The following is a 20895-nucleotide window of genomic DNA, read 5'->3' as shown; positions in this document are numbered from 1 at the left end:
TGGTTTGACAGGGACTGATTTATTATCATTAGCAATAATGAAAGAAATATGCTGAAATTGTTACAGTATATCAGACATCAATTTTACTTTTGAGAACAACTGCAGACAATTCATTTTGGCAGTGCTAAAATGACAATGACATTGGGTCAGATGAGGGATGATTATACCCTCCAATTTAGTCTCACAACCTCGTTGTCTAGAATATATGCAGAGTGATCGTCTCTGTGCTCCTTGAAAGAGAGAAAAGGCCTTTTTGAACGCATTTGCTTTTAGACAAAAAAAGAAATGACATGTTCATGACACTTTTGGCTGCACACAGACGGGTGGTCCTGAAAATTAATGTGTTTTTTTTTTCTCCTCCAGCTGCACGGGACACAGATCAAAACCTGCCATAAGCTACAATAGGTGGTTAAATGACTCCGAATCTGAAATAATGCTCTAGAGGATGGCACAACCTCGGAGCTTTATCTGAGATGCACATAGCAACCTCGTTTCCCTTTTTACTCGTGCTGATTCGATAAAACATTTAGAAAGTGCTTCAAATGGTGATGATATGCCAACTTTCAGGAGGATGAAAAACAAGACAACGTAAAGACTCGAAGCAGACCAAATATCACTCATTTGTAAAACGCATTATGACATTTTGCAAATGTCACCTATTATGACAGTAGGATGTTTTAGCTAATTAATAACCTCCTCACATAGGTACTGTGATGGATTCTATAACACAGAATGAGGACTGTGGCTGCTCTTTGAAATGTTCAATCATCAACTGTGTTGAGACTAAAGTCACAAAAGTCACTGCTAATTGGAGGAGGCACGTGTGGCGCTCTGCATGAATTTAGGCCGTTTCGGTGTTTTTTTGGAATATTCCCAGGGGAATCCCTAATGAACACGGTGCACATAAATCATATCCTAGTAGTCAAGTGTGTTAGTCATCCTTGTCTTTTCTAACACAAAAGGACACACTGGTCTTCAGTAGTTTAGTTCTTCTTGTCGATTGTAGCACAGTGTAACATACAATTCATAAACTACTCTAATGCGATCTAGTGTGGGAGAAAACTATGCAATACTTTACACAAAGTGGGTAAAAACGGCCTAATTCAGCCAAATGTTGCTTGTGTATTATGCAACACACTGTGAACACTCCAAATTAAGTGATTTTATCAGTGCTTTAGCTGCAAATTACCGGCTTAATAACTGAACCATAAATAACCACTTAAATGCTCCCAGTAGCTGCATAAATTCAAACATTACAACACAACTGTTTTAGATACTCATTAAAAAGTACAGTAATTCAAATCAGTTTAATGCTTTGTGCAAATTACAATACATTTTACACCTATAATGTCCCGCAATGCAAATTAACAAAGACACATCACCAGTGATTAAACAGCCTACCTGAATATTTTGATTTTAAATGCTAGTAATACTGTAGTGCTTGCCATCTCTGTGAAACTACAATGTTATTTATATTTAAATACAAAATAATAAACCTTGTATGCTGTATTTAAACATGCCTAACATTCCTGAGCTTGTATTATCTTTGAATAAATGAATGCTGGTTTTATGGTACCACTTTCCTCTGCCACAGTTGCCGGTCATGTATTTCAGATGTCATGCCAAATGCAGGAGTACCTATAAATGGCTGCTGGCTAGTGGTGGATGGACTCGGCAGGGTTTGGAGTTTTAGCATCTAGCTGCTGGTTAGGTTGGACACTTCCCAAATGGACCAATCTGTGGTAAATGGGGTTACACAGCGTCTTAGGTTGCAGATGGTATTTGAAAGCACATAGCTCGGCAATGCTTTTTCCCCCCATTTAGAAAAAAGGCTCGAACACAAAAAAAGTAGGTTTGGGTGGTGTACAAGGTTGACATTAAGATGAAGGTGATTGTTAACACTCAGTCAGAGTTTGGAATCCATTCTCAATCCCGATCTCTGTGGAGACAATCATCCTCTAATAACAGTAATCTATCTCCTCGTTGGCCAAGACAATAGCTGTTCTGCAGGGGATGTAGACCTGAGAGAGAAAGAGAGACACAGTGGCAGGGGAGACAGTGGGGAGAAAAGTGAGATGACAATTGAAGATTAATGATGTTAACAAGGTGTCTCAGTCATCCAGGTCACAGTATTCATGCGTGTTTGAAAGAAGGCAGCTGGACTTCTTTAGGTTCATGAAGACATTTTGCCTCTATCCAAGAGGCTTCTCTAGTTCTAAAACAAATGCCCTGAGGGTTGTTGACCCGCTATTAATTATGTGAGTCAACACATGAGCACAAGAATGGACTATTCCCATGTGGGGACTCACACAATCACCTCCAAGGGGACAACCGCTACTAGGGGTTAAATATCTGGCACTCTGTCAGTTGTTTAAATGGTTAACGGACTGATTCTTATATGGCGTTTCTACTCTACTTGAGCACTCAAAACAATTTATACAACATGTTATTCGCTCATTTACACAAGCCTTTTTTGCTTTCTAACACCATTGCATGCATCAGGAATAACTCTGGGTTCAGTATCTTGGGATCGATCCACCACGGGATGGGCTCAGTGTTTAAGAACTAAAGAAGCTTTTTGCATGAGAGGCGAAACAACTTCACAAATTTAAGTCCTTTCGCCTTTTTTTTCAAGCACTACAAAGACTACATTGATATAACTGATATAAGATCATTAATTTTGAAGATTAATGAGTGTTAAGTTTTATCCTTTTCAGGAGGGAGAAATCATGACTAGACATGGTCACCTCTCAAAATCAAGGATGACATAATGGCTAAAAAAAGACGAGTAGGATAGAGGAAAAAAAAAAAAAGAAATGCAAGGAGGATAACATGCAATTTTAAAATGATATATAAGGGAAAAGGTGGTCTAAGACTACTCGGAGGATAATATCTTTTAAGAATATTTAAAGTGTGACAGAATTGCAACTGCACAAAGACCTCTGGGTGGCAGTGGTGTCAGCATATCTGCAATGAGGAGAGGTGTCTTCAACTTCTTAAACATATCTCCATGAAGTGGTGGACTTCATCTGTCTAAAAACATATAATTAAATTTGCAATCTATTCAAAGCATGTTCAGTGAACTGAACAATCTGCAAATGAGTAAACTTGCCAGAAGTGGAGGCACGCTGCTAGTTTTAATTTCTGAACTCTCTCATCAATGCAGTAGCTGTGAGTTTCATCATCATCTCTAAACACTGGACTGTGAATCAATTGGAAATGTTTGATTCTGTAAAGATATAATGTAATTTCAAAAGAATCTTTCAGTTCATTGGGGTAAAGAAGAAACAAGTCAGGGAAAAACAACAAACAGAAAAAAACGTGGCATGTCACATTACTTATGTATATACATACACATATATAGTTCAAAAAGTAGCTAATAAAGTGTTTGATCAATCCTTTTGATACTCACAGCGTCATTTGGCAGCAGGAAGCTGCTGTGTACCATTAGTCATTTCAGATTTATGCCAAAGGAAAAGCCAAGCGGGCATAAATGATGCTATATTTCCCAACAGAAAACGAAAAAAGCCAGCAGAGCTGTAAACAATTCAATCACTCCCTGAACTCTTCAAGTCGCCCCTCAGCATCAGTGGATCTAAGCTTACTGTGGATGTGCTTCTCTGGCAACAGTTTGTCACCGAGGGAGTCATACAGCCCGGCGCTGAAACACTGACACAGACATTGGTGACTAATTAAACAGTCACAGTGGGAGAGTCTCCATATAGAAGCACCGCGGAGAGAAGGAAAGGCAGAATGAATCGCTGCACCTGTTTAGACAAAAGCTACCACTGCGTCTAACCTGGAATATGTCAACAGCTTTTATTTCCACCAAACAGACAGAAATAGTGACAAATTATAAATTAATCTGTGAAAAAAGGACCAGCAGATACGCTCAAGTGTTGGCACAGCAATTAGTGGAAGACATTCTAATTAACATATTACTCCTTGCAACGTTAGGCACATACATACTTGACATACTGTTTTGAACCCATCCACTAACACTGAGAGACTAGATTGTGAAAAATAATTCCCTTTACAGTATATATATACACAGCTCCTGACTTATTCATTTATATTTATATTTCTATTTCTATCTCATCAAACACAGGGCCAGCTGAACTAAACTACTAGGTACAAAATGAGGTGAAACCCTGTCCATGGAAGCAGAACCTTTTTTTTTTTTAAGGACAAAATCAAGTTTGCGTTATTAGACGTTATAGCATTTGCCAATCAAGGTAATTTGGTTATTAATAAAACTAGTTGTGAAAAAACACAATTTAATAACAGTGAGATAAAACAAACAAATTAGAATTTGTGAAAAAGGAAAACTTATCAAGTACTCAGGTAATTAGCTAAAACATTGTGGAAATTACTGGAAACATATTTAGTCTTTGTCAGTGTGATCAAATTTGTTACCACAACCAGTGTGATTAAGCTTTGGTTTGTGTCTGAGTGACCTTCAACATGTGTTGTCTTTGTATTGGTACACATTTAAATCTCTGAATAATACACCCTAACAAATTTCCTCCATATTAAAATAATTAGGAAAACTACAACTAAGACCAAAACTGATAAAAACTAAACATGAAATATTTTCAAACAATAACCAGAATGTCTGTGAATGTCACTGTTTGTTTGTATTACACAAACTAATGAGAATTAAAATCCACTATGAATTTAAATAGGATCGCCAACGGTCATATCCAATACAAATTAATCTCATTCACCATCAATTGAAAGCTTTTTCAGGAGTATTATCATTGCATGGTCAGTATTATCCATGGACATAAAAAGCATGAAAATATGTGAACCCATGACAAGTGGCCATAAAAATGACAAATCTGACCTTGACCATGAGCACAATTTAGGTGAAGATCCATTAGATGTGTAAGTTTCAATAAAACTTCCACACAATGAGGAGGAGTATCGATTCTTGTGAATTGTGGATGGATGCCTCACCGTGGCATGAGCTCATCGTTCTTTGCTGGATGAGCTAAAAATGGTCCTAAATGAGCAAATCCACTCAGGAAATTAGCTGAAACTCAACTGAACTCAACTGCAATGAAAAGAAAAACTTAAAATCACGTAAAAATAAAAACTAATAACGACACATGCAATATTTCCGCAAGTTGCAGATCATTGCAGCAATGTATAGGAAATGCCAATATGACCACGTGTGCAACACACATCTTAGAATCACAACCACAAAGTCGCTGCTGTAGCCAGCAGTTGTTGCCAGATCAGGTAATGGTTACTGTAATGCAATAACTAATTTGATAATTTATTGTAGGTATTAACAATAGGGATTAAAAACAAAATGTGATGAAAAGGACAAAGTGGTACACAATAGGACACAATACAAAATATTGTATTAGTAGGAAGAACAGCTTAGCCGTTTGTCCTTTCTTGACTTCTTCTGTATCGCCTCACACCAAGCTCACATATGAGAATTTGGATTTTATACTCCCTTGCAGAACTGAATGCAGCCTTTTGGGCTAATACTAAATCTGATCAATGTTCAAACACACCGATAAAGGATTCATGAGCTGCTTCGCAGGAACATATCATCCACCCTGTCTCCAGACCCCAGCACCTAGGCTAGAGCACTGCCTGACTATAGGCTCTCTGTGCACTTTAACTCTCCAGACATGTCTCTGTTTGGCTCACTTTACTCACTTAACAAGTATCAGCTCCCTGTAAACACTTGTGTACATGTTGGTTGTACTTCAGGCAAAGTCTAAGGATCTGACAGGATAACAAAACAAACCTGACTTGGATGGTTAATTGAAACTACGACCTAAAGAACTATACCTGATTCGTTTTCAGCTGAGACACGATTTTGCAGGCCATTATTTTCAAAAGAATATTTTCAGCCGAGCCTCACAGTAAGCAGCATCATTTCTGAAAGACTGTTGTATTGATTTTTAGTACTTCAAAGATAATCACTTTAAAAAAAAAAAAGAATATTGCTGCTCATAATTAAATATAATCCTTTTGATCATAGAGCTTACATTCCTAAAATTTCCAGTAACAAAAAGCCTCTGTTAAAAAAAGAAAAAACAAAACAAAGGCTCTCTCTGGTTTTTTGTGCTTTTGTATTATTTTATAATATTAGAATTTCCAAAACAATTGCAACCTGAAAGGCTCTAATTATTAGATTAAAAAAAATGCCAGGTGTCTCCTGGATGTGAGATTTAAATCTCAATGAGATTTTTACCTGGGCAAACAAAGGATTAATAATAATAACAATAAAAATAAATGACACACGTCGGATAATCTCTAGAACCTTTACCTGAAATATCAAAAAGCAGGCCAAACTATTTGCTTGAAACAATCTTTGAATGAATTGTCCACCACACACTCACTGGACTCACTGGCCACTTAGTTAATTTTGAGAAGCATCACACAGTTGCTGCACCTCTATTACAGTATGTGAAGCTCTTGTTTCGCCAAATACCAAAGATGCTCTATTGGATTGAGATCTGGTGACTTTGCCATTTGAGTACAATGAACTGATTTTCACATTCAAGAAACCAGTTTAAACCAGTCGTAAAGTAATGGACATGATCAGCAACAACACTTAGGTAGGCTGGAGTGTTTAAACGGTGCTTAGTTGGTACTAGTGGATGCAAACGGTGCTAAAATGTGAAAAGTGGGCCCGATTATGCGAACTACTGTTTCCTTCTTATCAGCCTGACAGACCATTCTTTTCTGACCCCTGACATCCACAAGGCATTTGCACCCAGAGAACTGCTGCTTACTGGATATTTTCTATTTTCAAGCCATTCTCTGTAAACCCTGGAGATGATTGTGTGGTAGATCAGCAGGTTCTGAAATACTCAAACCAGCACGTCAGGCACCAACAACCATGTCACACTCAAAGTTACTTACAATACCTTTCTGAACCTCAGCAGGCCACAATAAACGTGTCTACATGCCTAAATCCACCGAGTTACTGCCATGTGATTGGCTGATTAGATAAGCTGCCAGTGATACTTAGGGTTAAGGTTTTTATACACATGGCTGTGAGTAAAGATGGCTGAAATTCCTCCAGAGTTCATGTAATATGTTCGAGTCTGGTCTCAAAGTACATATTCAATGGTACAGTTCAGAAAAATATACTGACCAAAGTGTACTAGTGTGAGCTTGTCTTTTAAAGTTTATATACATGTAAAAGTGTTAAGTGGGTCCCCTTATGTCATGTCACAGTTTTTGTCTGTTAGTTCACACTTCATGCTCATCAGCATCAGGTGTTAGATCTCACTGATGGAAATGTACATCTTTTGATCATTTGCCACAAGCTCGCTATTTTCTCTTACTTTCTTTTTCATTTCAGCTTAATTTCTTTTTTTGAAGCTGTCAAAGAAGACATCCCCTTTGAAGCACATGAAGTTTATCAAAAGGTTCTGATGCAGCTAATTATTCACCAGCCTTTCTTAGCATTACATATTTGACATTATAACACTCAAACAAAACTATATGTGTGACACGTACCCAAAGGGGGCCACCTAAAATAAGCTTCCTCTCTCTGAGACATTTTATTCTGTGACTATTTAAAATTTGTCTCGCTAAATGAATAAACTCTAAATGTTGAACAGCAGTAGTTCTTGATGTATGCAATTCCCATAAAAAGCCTGCCGAGGATACCGGGGTGTCAATTTTTTTTTTTTAATCCACATAAGGAGAACAAAGCATTTTTTAAAATCATTTTTTATTCAGCTTCATGGCAAGCTGTTCTAACATTCACTCTTTTCACATAGTGGATAAAATTAAATACAGCTGAATACAAACACACACACACACACGCGGGTGCACACACAACATTAAAGATGTCCCACATGTGAAACAAAGAAGTACTTTAATATTCAGTGATAAATATGTGCCATTTAAATATGCACAGTTTAAACATACAGTACTGTGGAAAGGTTTTAAGAGCTTGTGAAAGAAAATCTTGTTACATGATGGTGCTTTTAAAATGTAAAAACGCTATGGATAGTATTTGTTTATCATCTAAACTCATCTATACTCATGCAAGATGTATGGTATTGTATGGTATAGGACAAGTAAGTCCTAAATAGAGATGGATGTAGGTGCCATGTCTTTTCATGAGTTGAGATCAGAGCTGTGCTGTGGGTCATGCCGTTGCAGGGTACCGTCTTTTCTCTAAAAGTAGCTTTTTATGATTCTGTCTGACATTATTGTGATGCTGCCAAATTCTGTCTGCAGAATGAATTTAGAGTCAGTAAGAGACTTCTTTCACAGTATTGCTTGTTGCACAAAATTTTTGGTTTGCAAAAAGCCAAAAGGCTTCACTGTTTCCTTGAGGGACTGCTCCTTTAGCGCACTTTCTAGCCTTTTGGTGGACAAAGCAAATTTATTTGTTTCCACATCAGAGGAATATCCTCTTGGAAACAATTCTCCTATAAAGACTGGGTCTGATCCTGACTGTACATGGGTGGAGTAGACTCGGTCTTCTGCCAGTTGTGAGGTGATGGCAATCTTACACAGTTTTGAAAGAAATGCACTTAACATGGCTAATGGTTCTGGTCGCCGTCCTTGCCTGTTTCTTTGTGCCTAAGCAGAAGAGATTGGAAAGCACATCTAGAAATGGCTTATCTCCTATTACCTTTCAGTAAAGCTCTCCCTAAAAATGTTTGTTTGCATGCATGGTCTTTTTTTTTTTTTTTCTTCCACTTAATGAGTTTGGTTCAACATGTGTATATAACTATATCACTTGCAAATATAGTATATGATGAAAATGCAAAAGGGGTCACTTTTGTAAGTAATTCAATAATTCAGACAAGACTGAAAGCGCTAAAAAGATGCTGGATGACAAGTGTCCAGGAGCAGATTTGTAAACACAGGGTATTACAGCCACATGGTACTTGCCACAGCCTAACATGTTACCAGGATGCAAAAGACTCTGCTAGCTTAATCCAATTATGTGCATTCTCAGTCTGAGGTGTGATGCGTTCTTGGAGGATATGAGAGTTTATTATCACACTGTAACGAGGAAGCTGGAGAACTGACAGACCCATTAAAAAGACAGGAGAAAAGAAGTTTGTGCAGACTTTGAAAGCAAAAGTTGTTAAATAAAACATGGATGGTGTGGGCACCTCTCGCAGCCCCCGCAGAGGCTCTTGTCTGATTATTCTTGTCATAACCAGGTAGGTGTGAGGAGGAGGAGGAGAAAAGCATCTTTATGCAAGACTACAGTCTGGCTGTGCAATCTCCACGAAGAAGCCTATAAAGCATATACAGTATGTACAGAAGGGTCCCCGCTTGCCTTCTTCCTCCCTCTCTGTCGGCTCCATTCCTCTCACTTCCTGTCGTTCCCCATTAATCTATGATGGTGCCAAAATTAGCAGATGACTTGTGAACTAAACTTCACATTTTGGCCAAGAGGGATGTGGGTGAAGCAGCAGTGTTTGAATTAATAAGAGTTAGGAAAGATTTAAGAGATTGTGGAATTTGCGTCCTTAACTGATGAAACCTAAGTTAATACGACGGAGGATCGGTGTCTGCATGAAAGAAGAAGAGGCTTTTAAACTGGGGTCGACAGAATCTTAAATAAAGCTGAATTGATGCTCTTAATAGCAGTGTGAGCTTTGCCAAACACATTTTTGATGCATTAAAGTGCGCCGTCCAACTCTTAATATCGAGTAATATCCTCTATCCATTAACTGCAACACTTTCAGTATTGATCTGAAGAAGTTCAAGTTGAGTTCAGATACACAAACACCTCATCAGGTGCTACGTCAACTCTGGTACCAAGTGAAACGACTTAAGTACCGCCTCAAAACGTTTAATCCAATAAACACACTGAAAAACAAAAACAGGAGATGATGACTCCGCAGACCACCTCAGAGACATCACTGTCCTTGTGCATTAATTGAAATTATTAACATAAGATGTAGCATGCAATCCATCTGCGCTGATCCTCACTAATTCATTCCTGACTTTATTAATAAACATCTTATTGGCTTTCAGCATTTTAATAAAAAAATAAATAAACTGGGAAAAAAGGGGGGACGTAAACAAGAGGAAGATCCTCAAGCACTCTGCTTAAAATGCATATCAGTGTTTCTTTCTATATTTCAAGGACAGACTTATTTCATGGTATTAGCCTTAAGCAGTCCTCCTGATGGAAGCCCAGTGCTTCATTCTCCCAGATATTTTTCTCCCCTCCATGATGCCATGCAAGCTTAAGCGGTGTGCACATGAAAAGGTAAGTTCTAGCGCCATGAATAATGCACATTGTTTGCTGTGAAATGTGAAAGGAGCTGTAGATATCAGATTCACATAATGTTCAATGACTCCAGGATAACTGCCAGCATGAGCGGAGTGAACGCATAGAAGCCAAATATGATATACACAAAACAAAATGTAGCACTGTGGAGGCCACAAACAATGGGAGCTCGCCCCTGGTAGAGGCACAGTTTTTTTTTTATGTTGTAATATATTTTCTTGATATTGTATTAAATATTGTATTAAAAAATAATAATCCTAATGAACCAGATACTAAATTATACTGCTGTTGTTAAGCTGAGAGTCCCAGACCAGGGAGACCATGGCTTTTTGCCAGAACAAGCAGCCCTCTTTCATCCCAGCACACTTAAACCTCATTAGAAAGGCTTCGAAAGATCCTCTCACTACAAAACCCATTTCAGGCTAATTAAAATGATTTGTGAAATTAAACATAAAACATAAAAGGACCAAACATGAACACACAGACAGCTTTTTCAACACGTTTTGTGAGCAATTAACAAAATGTGATGAATGTGGAAAAAAAAGAAACGCAACTGACAGAGAACCAAAAAACAACCAACAATGCGGGTAATTTATATCACTTTATAGTTTTACAGTTCTTTTGTTTTTTTAAAAACCCTAATGATAACTTTTATGTTATAAACTATTGCAAACACTCAAAAGCAATTTTACCGCAATGACCATTCTAGGAGTAGCTGACATTTGACATTCTGGAGCTGTCAATGTCCCAGTGCATACACCCCTTCAGAAGATGAAGAAAGCTCGTGCCATTAACACCTTAGTTTTTATATCAAACCTTAATTATAAAAGGATCCAAGATGAATTCAATGTATTTGAAAGCTGGTATGAAACCCCAATCTCCCCCCGAAAAAAGCAAAAGGAAAAAAAACCCCAAAACACATTCATTCAACTTAGTTTTGATTTATGCATTTCACCTCTGCCCCACCTGCAGTGGCTACAGTGGGGCCAGTGTGTGAACGTGGTGATAAAACTGTGTTCTATGGATATCAGAAATCTTCCTGAGCCCATGCACTGACTTCCATAACACAACTGAGTCCACTTTCGAGAGGGCCGAAACATCTCAAACATTCAGTGCAGGTTTTCAGCATTGTCCCTTAAATACAGAGATGTCTCTGGATCTTTTAATAACTAGAACACACCCATGCTCCAGTATTGTGTGGCATGTTCATGATGACAAAAACTGATATACTTAATCACATTACAAAAAAAAAAAAAAAAAAAAATGTAATTATGTAAGGGCTAGTAAATAGTTTATATGGTCAAAATTTTAACACCATTTTAACCTGTTGCTAGGTTGGTGTGAGGCAACACCCAACGCCCACTGCTGATGTCAGAACACCTGATAAAGATAAAAACCTTTATGGGCCTAACACGTACCTGTGTGCCAAGTTTAGTTGCTCAACTCATGACTGTGTCAGAGTTGAGAAACACAAAGACAGAGATTTTGTGTATTATAGTAAGATATAAAAGAGAGGAGATAAAGAAATTCAGGAGGTGAAGTCTTTCTGCCCAAATATCACCCCACCCCCTTCTTTATTTAACGTGCTTACACTATTGACTTTCACATATAGAGCTTAAATGATCAGCACATTCTTCTCTTTCCCACATTTCACATAGAGTCCCAATTTTAACAAAATTGCACTTTTGTAATATTTGTTATAAAAGGAACTATGACAAGTGACTTTGTATTGCTACAGGCTAAATTAATTTGGTAACAACAAGAAGAAAGAAAAATGTTTGTCAAAAGTTTTAATCCTTCATTTCTATTTGTAGAGCTCTCTTATCACCACCCACTACTCCTTTTGATGTTTTGCAGCTGTGGGCAACTTCTCCATTAGCCTACATATGTGCACTGCATTGTGGGACAATGGTGTCCATCAACAGCACACTCAACAGTGATTTAGTATGCACGCTGACATTTTTGAGCAATGCTTAATTTTGTCGCTTTTTCAGCACGGACAACCTCAAAAGCATGTTAATAGTATGCTGAATGGGATGGTGATACAGCATAGGTTATTTGAAAAGTGGTGTAGAGAGTGGACTCTAAAATACAACAGCCCTGGATTTTCAATTGTAGAATACTTTACATTTAAATATAATGACATTCAACAAAAGATAACCTTTTATAAGTCACAGAATGTGATGCCGTAGGTATTTACCTGGATGGAGTTAGAGCGGCCATTAAAGGGCTCGGGCTGTGTGAAGAACTCCGTGTTGTGGTCCAGCCGTCCGTGACCTCCATACTGAGCCGCATCTGAATCCAGCTTGATTTTGTATCTGGCAAAGATTGAGGTTAAGGCGCAATAGCAGTGGGAAACTAGCTTATGAGATTGAAGACCTAAGAAGTGCAGAAGGAGTTTTAGCACTAGTGCTTTTGGTGTGCAGATTTGGTTTAGCAGTGCTCAGCTGGTTTATACTCATTGAAATCCTCACATCCATCAGCATTCATCTCCTCCTCGCGGCACAGCACAGCGACAGTGCGGAGCCCAAATACACGAGGAGAACGCTGCCTGAAATTAACATAAATAGAGAAGCGATTCAGCCATGGCTCAACCATCCAGCCTGACAGTCGAATTTATCTAATGCACTGCATAAATAATGAATTTAATCAGAAAAAGTGATCCAAATGAGTGACAACAGATACACATGACAAATCATAAAAAATACTCTCTCCTCCTCTAGGAGTTGTTCACATTTTGTTGTTTTACAACTTGACAAGAGACTAGACTGATTTAAGTCAAGTACTCAGCAAATCACTGCAGACTCATTGAAATATATCTAAATAACACTGAGTTAGCCAAGTTGTTGAGCTCCCTCAAGTTGGTATTTAGCAGATGTACAAGAGGCTACTTGTCTAAATTTGCTACTAACAAATACTGTACTGAACATTGCAACCAGTTCTGTTTTTTAGTATACAAACACTGTATGTGGAAGATAAACTTTATCTTTTATTCTTTTGTATACTGACATTAAGTCTTTATCAGGTGAGGAATCAGAGAGGGTGAGGAGATGTTGTGTTTTACTGCACTAAGACAGCAAAGTAAACCTCAGATTTCCTTAAAGAAATATGTCTGTGAAGGTTCTCAGTCATCCAGGTCATCGTAGTCAAAGGAGCTTGCAAAGAAAAGCGACTGGACTTCTTTAAGTTGCTTGAATACGTTTCACCTCTCATCCGAGAAGCTTCTTCAGTTCTAAGGTCAAATGGTGGGGAGTCCCAGATTTAAACCTAGTGGGAGTATCCCCCCACAGAGGGACAAAAGGACCCCCTGATGATCCTCTAATCGCCTGAGCCAAGGTGTGAAAATGGGTGTGGGTCCCAATCAGCCAGGGTTTCGGGTGAGCTCATTGTGAAACCTGGCCCCAACCTTATCATGCAAAATCCTGAGGTCAGATGGCCCAGGATGTGAGTGGGCATTAAGGCGTCTGGATGCCCTTAAAGAAATAGTCAAGAGGAAAGCTGCAGGTAGTGTATGTATGGATTGTTGAAAAGTGAGGATAATCCTTTACCTTCCTTCTGTGCTGTCCTTTTACAAAATGACTCAAACTTTTCTGGGCTGAATTATTGCAGCTGCTTAAACTTGGTCATCAATAAATCTGCATGCTCTTTAAAACAAAGAAATATGGAAGGATAGTGGATGAAATACAATATGCAAGTCTTTCTATGTGCTCTAGTGAGCATTTCAGTATTTACTTCAGCAGATAGTCACCTTTGTAGAGAATACATGCTACAACATTAAACTGATTACATGCATAATCATGCCCTTCAGCTGAAACAAATGTCGAACTACCGTCTGATGTGATATTAAAATTGTTAAGAGCCAGAATCAATCCTCCATGACTTTTAGAAAACTCCTCTTTTCTTTCTTAAACTACTTGACATGAGCATGTTGTTACTTGACAAAAAAAAAAAAAAAAAAAAAAAAGGACTAAGGATGGGTGTCAGGATCAGTTGCAGGGCTGTTATTAATGTCAGAGAAAATATTTTAATACTTTAAAAGCTAGATTTAAAAAATGAAAGAAAGTGCACTTTGGCAAACATGCATGAACAAAATAAAATATACAATACTTTAGAATTTAGTCCCCCTTAATTTCTATATATTTTGCTTCCAACAAGACAAACTTTCTTGTAAGTTTTTAAAGTGTTCTTTCCATTTTCAGTGGAAAGATGTTTTTGTTTGTTGAATTACTTGAACTGATGAATTATTCAAATGGGTACCTAACTAAAGGGATGGGCCACTGTTGTATCTACACATAACAGAAAACTTAAAAAGGGCCAATACTAAATTGTATCTTTAGACACCTTTTCACTTGCAGCTCATTCCTTTTCTCTGAATCTGAATGCCAAAGACAACATAGTTTGACAGGCATAAAATAGCTCTTTTTGCACCAACAAGGTAATTCCTAAAGTGTCACTCGCTGAAAACAGCATACTTGTCCACGTCCTTGAAAAAATAAAGGACATTGGACAAGTAGAGAACAAAAAGAACAAGCAGGCCTACAAAACTGTCTACAGCAGATGAACAGTTTCTAAAAGCCATATCCTTCAGAAATAGGGAAAGAAATCCAGCTAAGGTTTGACACAGGACCTGAGAGATACATCTGGCCTTTTAGTTGATCCATCTACTTTTCACTGGAGTGTCATCAGAAATGGTTTCAATGGAAGGGTGGCTGTCAAGAAAACATTCTTAAGGGAATAGGGAGGAAGAGGCTAAAGTATGCCAGAAGTGGCAACAGGTCTTAAGTGACAAGTCAAAATTTGTAATTTTTGGTTCAAATCATCATCAGTAGCACAGAAGAGACTGTAAGAGAGGTACAACAGTGAGTATTTACAGCAATCTGTAATCTTGTCAAAGTCTATGTAATTATAAATGCAGGAATGAGTTGGAACCAACATGGAATATCATTTGCAAAGTGTCTGATTGGCAACAGCTACATTTTTTTTAGCATGATAATGATCCTAAATACACTGCCAATACAATCATATCAGGATACAAAAACACACAATGGAATACTACAGTCACTGATTGGCCTCCCCGGATCTCTACATTAACCTCCTAAGACCCAAACTCTTCCACGGCATGCATTTTTAATTTCTCTTCGATATTTGGGCATATTGGGGCCCAAGAACGTCAAAACAAAGAATTACCAGATTTTTTTTTTTTTTTTAGCTTATTTTTGTTTTTAAGAAAAATAAGAGCCACATATGAGGATATTCGTTTAAAATTTTGATAGAACAGTAGCAGTATAATGTCCTCGTAAGTGGATATCAGGCCCTTGTAAATCAAAATTGAGTATTTTGGTCTAAATAACCCAAAATGTGATGTCCACATATGTGGATGCCAGGTTGTGATAGAGAGCTGAACAAAAGACAGGCATCATTAAAAGAATAGCTTTGAAAGTCCTAGAAACCTGTTAAACTATTCCTGAGGACTACTTAAAGAAATTGCGACAAAGCTTGCCTAAGAATATTCAGGCTGCCTTGAGGTGATGGTCCTACCAAATATTGACTTTCATGCTCCACTCAACCCATTTTCAAATCAATTCAGTTGTATTTATACAGTGCCAAATCACAACAATATAATATAATTTATATTGTAAGGTAGACACTACAATCACGCATACAGAGAAAAACCCAACAATCATATGACCCCCTATGAGCAAGCACTTTGGCGACAGTGGGAAGGGAAAACTCCCTTTTAATAGGAAGAACCCTCCGGCAGAACCAGGCTCAGGGAGGGGCGGCCATCTGCCGTGACCGGTTGGGGTGAGAGAAGGAAGACAGGATAAAAAGACACGCTGTGGAAGAGAGCCAGAGATGAATAACAAGTATGATTCAGTGCAGAGAGGTCTATTAACACATAGTGAGTGATTCCTAGCAAAATATGAAATGAGGGGTGACCCAAGATTTTTGCAAAGTACTGTGCTTCTAATTTAAAAACTTCCCAACATGCAAAGGTTAGCCTTACTCTTACCAGCCAGAAATCCTTAGTAGATACCATGTCTACCCTGATTCCCCATGCATAATGTAAACACCTGTAAACATCTGTGCATATTATTGTATATCGCAGGGTTGGTAGCTATAAAGATTGGTACTATAGGGAAGGGAAAAAAACAGGACAACGGGATAAACATGTAAACAGCCCCCTAATTGGCTGGCTGAATAATCACCTTATCTACCCGTAGGCGACATTCTTGAGTTTAAGCATGATCCTCAAACGCTGCCTCATTCTGCCCAAGAGCCTGGAAAATTCTGCTTTTGCTGTCTGCTTGTCTGCTTTGATAGTGATGATTAAAAAGAAGCTCTCCTCTGTGCATTGTTTTTGCTCAAGAGAAAGATCCCTTCCTCCACACCTTCTCTGCTCAACTTGCCACTATGGTGATTTATTGACAGAGCAAATTCATTTTGCAATAGCAGGGCTCTAGAGTGCGACCAATTTGGTCGCAAATGCGACCAAATTTTTCAGTGGTGCGACTAAAAATAAATATTTGGTCGCACCTGTGCGACCAACTGTTCCGGTAACAAAAAAAAAATCTCTGTAACTCTCCGTGTGGTCAACAACAGACACACATTATGCCCCTATCGTGGACTAAACCAATCAGATAGTCAGGGGCGGGACCTCTCTGATTGGCCGTGGTCCAGTTGAAAGTGCAGGTGGAAGAGAGAGGTGAGTAGCTTGAATAAAGCGATATCAATTCATTAACGGATTCCACACAAAGACCTAAACACGGAGCGGACCCAACACATCAGAATCAGCTTCGTCTTTCTCGGCTTTCTCACCCGACGGCCTGAACACGGACACGCTGTCGGAGCTTAGCGATTCTTCGGGTCCACGCTGTGTTTACGTCTTTTTGCGCTGATTCTGAGCTGCAGGTTTTGTCTCTCTCCAACCAAAATTCACCGAGCCTGCAGCAAAAGAAGCAGCAAACTGCGCTTCACATTTGATCAATGTCGTCATGAATTCCCTCTGACTTTTGCTGTTTTGCTTCCACCACGATAAAAATCACACTTCCTGCACAGCTCTCTCTCTCTCTGTACTTCAGGAACAGTTTCCCGTCTCAAATCTGTTTTCTGCATTATTCATTCGCTTATTACCCACCAGTCTAGCGTTGTTTACAGCGCTTTTTCTTTTTTCACTTAAATGACCTCGGACAAGAAAGCCTAATTTCTGCTGTTCAATACTGAAGAAATGTAAATTTCTTAAAATTATGCAAAATTGCAGAATATTTTTAAGGTTATCTGCTATAAAAAGCCAGACCAGGAAAATCTCCTTCATGTTTTCCTGTGTTTTATTCTCAGTTACTTTCACACAAAGGCATCTGCTGTGATTTTCACAATTCTGATGAAGTCTCATGTGTATCAGTACTGATAAATGATCAGAATTATAATATTTCTGACTGTCTGAGGCTAAATTGAATCAAATCAGGACTTTGAGAACCGGAATTGAATGGATTATAGAAATCAGTGATGATACTCAGCCCTAGTGAGCAGCCTAGGCCTGAGAGAAGTGGATGTACTGTAGCTGTGGGTAATAAGAAAAGATCAAAAGAACTATTGATAACTTTTTTGTTAAGTTAAGGCCTGATCTGTCTGAAATTCATAGCCAGTGCTCTGACACGGTGCCATCAATATTTGAATGCTGAAAAAGCACAGTGTATCCAGAAAACACATTATATGCTGCAGTAAATGCACTGCCCAAGTGTCCCCTCTCCCCACGGCCTTTCAGCAGCAGACAGCAGCAAACAGGTCGTCAGAGGAGGCCAAGATGATGATTAAGTTTTTAACATTTTCTACAATATTGACAAAGCACTTTAAGCACAAGTTTGTTAGTTAATAATTTAGAAATTAATATTGTCTGTATGGACTTCCCCCCCCAAATAAAGTGCACATGTAAAACTGCGGTGTTAAGCGATGCGGTTGAAAAATTTGAGTGCGCCTAACTTTTGTGCCGGTACGCCTAAATTTTTAAAGTTAGGCGTACCGGTGCGCCCATGTCAAAAAGTTAGTCTAGAGCCCTGAATAGAAGCGTTGCAATACCTATCGAAAAAACATAGACATATTCTCTCAGGCATTATAATGCGCCCAGGAAACTAAGATACGTGATGTGAAAGTTTAATCTTTCTAATACAAATAACACCAAAAAACTTCCCAAGTGAGTGAATGTAATAAGGATGTGAACTGTAAATATGCCACTAGCATGTTTCAAAACTGAGTTGGAGTGCAAGCAGCACTGCAGTACTCCTTCCTTTATATACACATACAAAATTACATACACACATACACACACACACAGCACAGTGTGTATGCTGAAAATGCACAGTTAAAGTAATTCACAGTTCCCTGGCAAAGTTCTCTGAAAGGAAGTGAAAACTGGCACAAATTGGTAGTTGGATGCTTTGAGCGATTACATCTTTGTTAGTGGCTACAGATGGCTGCAACAACAGCTTACAGTATTTTAATCAATACAGCCTCTGTGAATAAAGGAGAAGATTAAAGAACACAATCAATTTTGCCCAATGAGCAGAAAGGCAGTCTGAAGCTAGATGATTCGAGTCATTGATGACCTGAAAACAATCTCGCCATGGCTGCGATTGCAGACCAAGCTACCACTTAGTTTCTCCATCAACTCGTCTTTTTTTTTTCCCAGGCCATATGAAAGTAATAGCACCCTGGCGAGGGTAAACAAGAGCTGAGCAAGCTGCATGTGCACATCTGAAGAATGCGGCATGGCCTTGTAAGCCTTCTAAATAGTGTATCTAGCCTTTTCAGAGTCGATTTTTACCCTGCTTGCTGCTCAGCTGGTGTAAGTTTCATCAGAGTGGAAGAAATTATTCCTTTGTGACCAAAAGTGTTGAGGCAGCTCGAGCCAACTAGCAGCTGAAACCCAATCTGATGCAAAGTAGAAGCTTTAAAGAATATTGCTAAAAAATAAAATAAATAGATAAAAATCATAAATTATGTTTAAATTTGATGACTACGTACTGAAAAAAAACCCCCCAAAAAACATGGCGCTTAAAAGTATGTTTAAAGAGTCTCCAGCAAAATTTGGTTTTGTACTTTTTTTAATCATTTACTTTCATTCTTAAACTTGGGGATTATCCAACACATTTGTCACACTTTTAATAAAGTGACAAAGATTTATTTTTCATTCTTAAGTTATCATTATATATAAAAGAAATGTCTATTACACATTTGGAAAGAAAATACGCTGTTCCCAAGGGCTTTGAAGCATAGGATTGTTTACAATTTAAAGAAAACATCATTTTTGTACTCAAATATTATTAATCTCCCTTCATATTCTATGGTTCATTTAGAACCATAGAACACAATTATTACCTGAACTAACACTCAGGTCGTGTACTGAACTCTGGGATCACCTTGTAAATTGTACATTTTTAGAGTTTAGTCTTTACAATAAAATACTTTATATACTGAACAGGAAAGTCATTGATTCTGGATGACTGAACTGTCTAACTGGACTTTATGAACATCTTAAATAAGTGTGGTTAACAGACAAGTGCAGTAGGTAGGTGACTTATGTATTCCTGTCAGTGTATCCCATACAGTAAACTGTACCCAAAAAGGTTGCAGCATAAAACCATAGCACGTGTTAAAGAGGTTTAGTGGGATGCAGATGGAATGTAGTTTATTTTCCTTATAGTTGTAAACAATTTATTCAAACTGCTTGGCTTATTTATAGCCTCTCTTATCACCTGGCTGCTCACATTTCTTGCCTCAGTATACCGTTGATAGTAATCAGTATGTTTCCAGAACTCAAGGATTACCTTATTGAGTACAATGTTATCATAAATATGAGAAATGATGGCCAACACCACGAAAATAAAACCAGAGGATTTTATTTTCTTTTAATGTCTGAAATAAAGAAGCTCCTCTATCTGTCTACACCATTTGAACATCTTCTGGAATCAGAGATTAAGCCACCAGACTGATGAGGATGTCTGTGGATGATATCCGTTAGAGTTACAACCTAATGGAATACCACACAGCCACATCGCCATTTATCTTAAAGCAGTCTGCAGAGAGCTGCATTAAAAAGAAATAGATGTATAGTTCCTTTTTCAGAAACCTTACCTGGAATATTATAGATAACATCAGAGCATGTTATTTTCGCTCATGCATAGTTAGTCATTTAGTGTCACTACACCTGTAGTTGAATTATCCCAAATGGCATTCCAGGAGCAGCTCAGACAGGAAAGTAAAAATGATGACCTGACACAATTGCAACTGCCTATTGGCACAGTGTAAATCAAAGACCAATCAGCACTGACAGGTACAGCTTTCGTGACGGGATCCAACTGGGATTTCAAATACTCTAACCAGCCAGATAAAGACCACTGCCTGAAGAACGTGTCCACCACGATTCGGAGAGAAAAGAAAAAAAACCTCACTCAAACGGTTTGAGTGGCTGTCGAAAAACCTGACATTGACTGCATTTTAATGGCCAACAATTTTATAGGCGAAGTGCTTCGCTTTACTTTCACTGCAGTTCTTCTGAGAGAGAAACAAAAACACACATCCTAAAGAGAACAATTAGAAAGTTAGTCTAAGAAAAATCTGACGACGTCTTGCGGTTACAGAGGCTCGGA

At 38.3% G+C, this 20895-nt stretch overlaps 1 protein-coding gene across 1 annotated transcript in view; it reads right to left on the bottom strand.

Annotated features, from left to right (window-relative positions):
• The window catches only part of gbe1b (glucan (1,4-alpha-), branching enzyme 1b), a 99849-nt gene continuing 78954 nt past the window's right edge, over window positions 1–20895 (bottom strand). Inside the window, exons 15-16 of the mRNA XM_086262123.1 lie at window positions 12450–12567; window positions 1–2021 (exon numbers count right to left, since the gene is read on the bottom strand). Coding sequence (XP_086118249.1) covers window positions 1959–2021; window positions 12450–12567 — 181 coding nt within the window. The 3' untranslated portion in view covers window positions 1–1958. The remainder of the gene's footprint in view (window positions 2022–12449; window positions 12568–20895) is intronic.

This window comes from Aulonocara sp. 'chitande type north' Nkhata Bay, linkage group LG14 (assembly GCF_057382095.1).
Source record: "Aulonocara sp. 'chitande type north' Nkhata Bay isolate Kocher_YH1m ecotype deep benthic linkage group LG14, A_spYH_male_GT1.1, whole genome shotgun sequence".
In the NCBI taxonomy this organism is placed as follows: Eukaryota; Metazoa; Chordata; class Actinopteri; order Cichliformes; family Cichlidae; genus Aulonocara; species Aulonocara sp. 'chitande type north' Nkhata Bay.
This window is presented reverse-complemented; position numbering and strand designations above follow the sequence as displayed.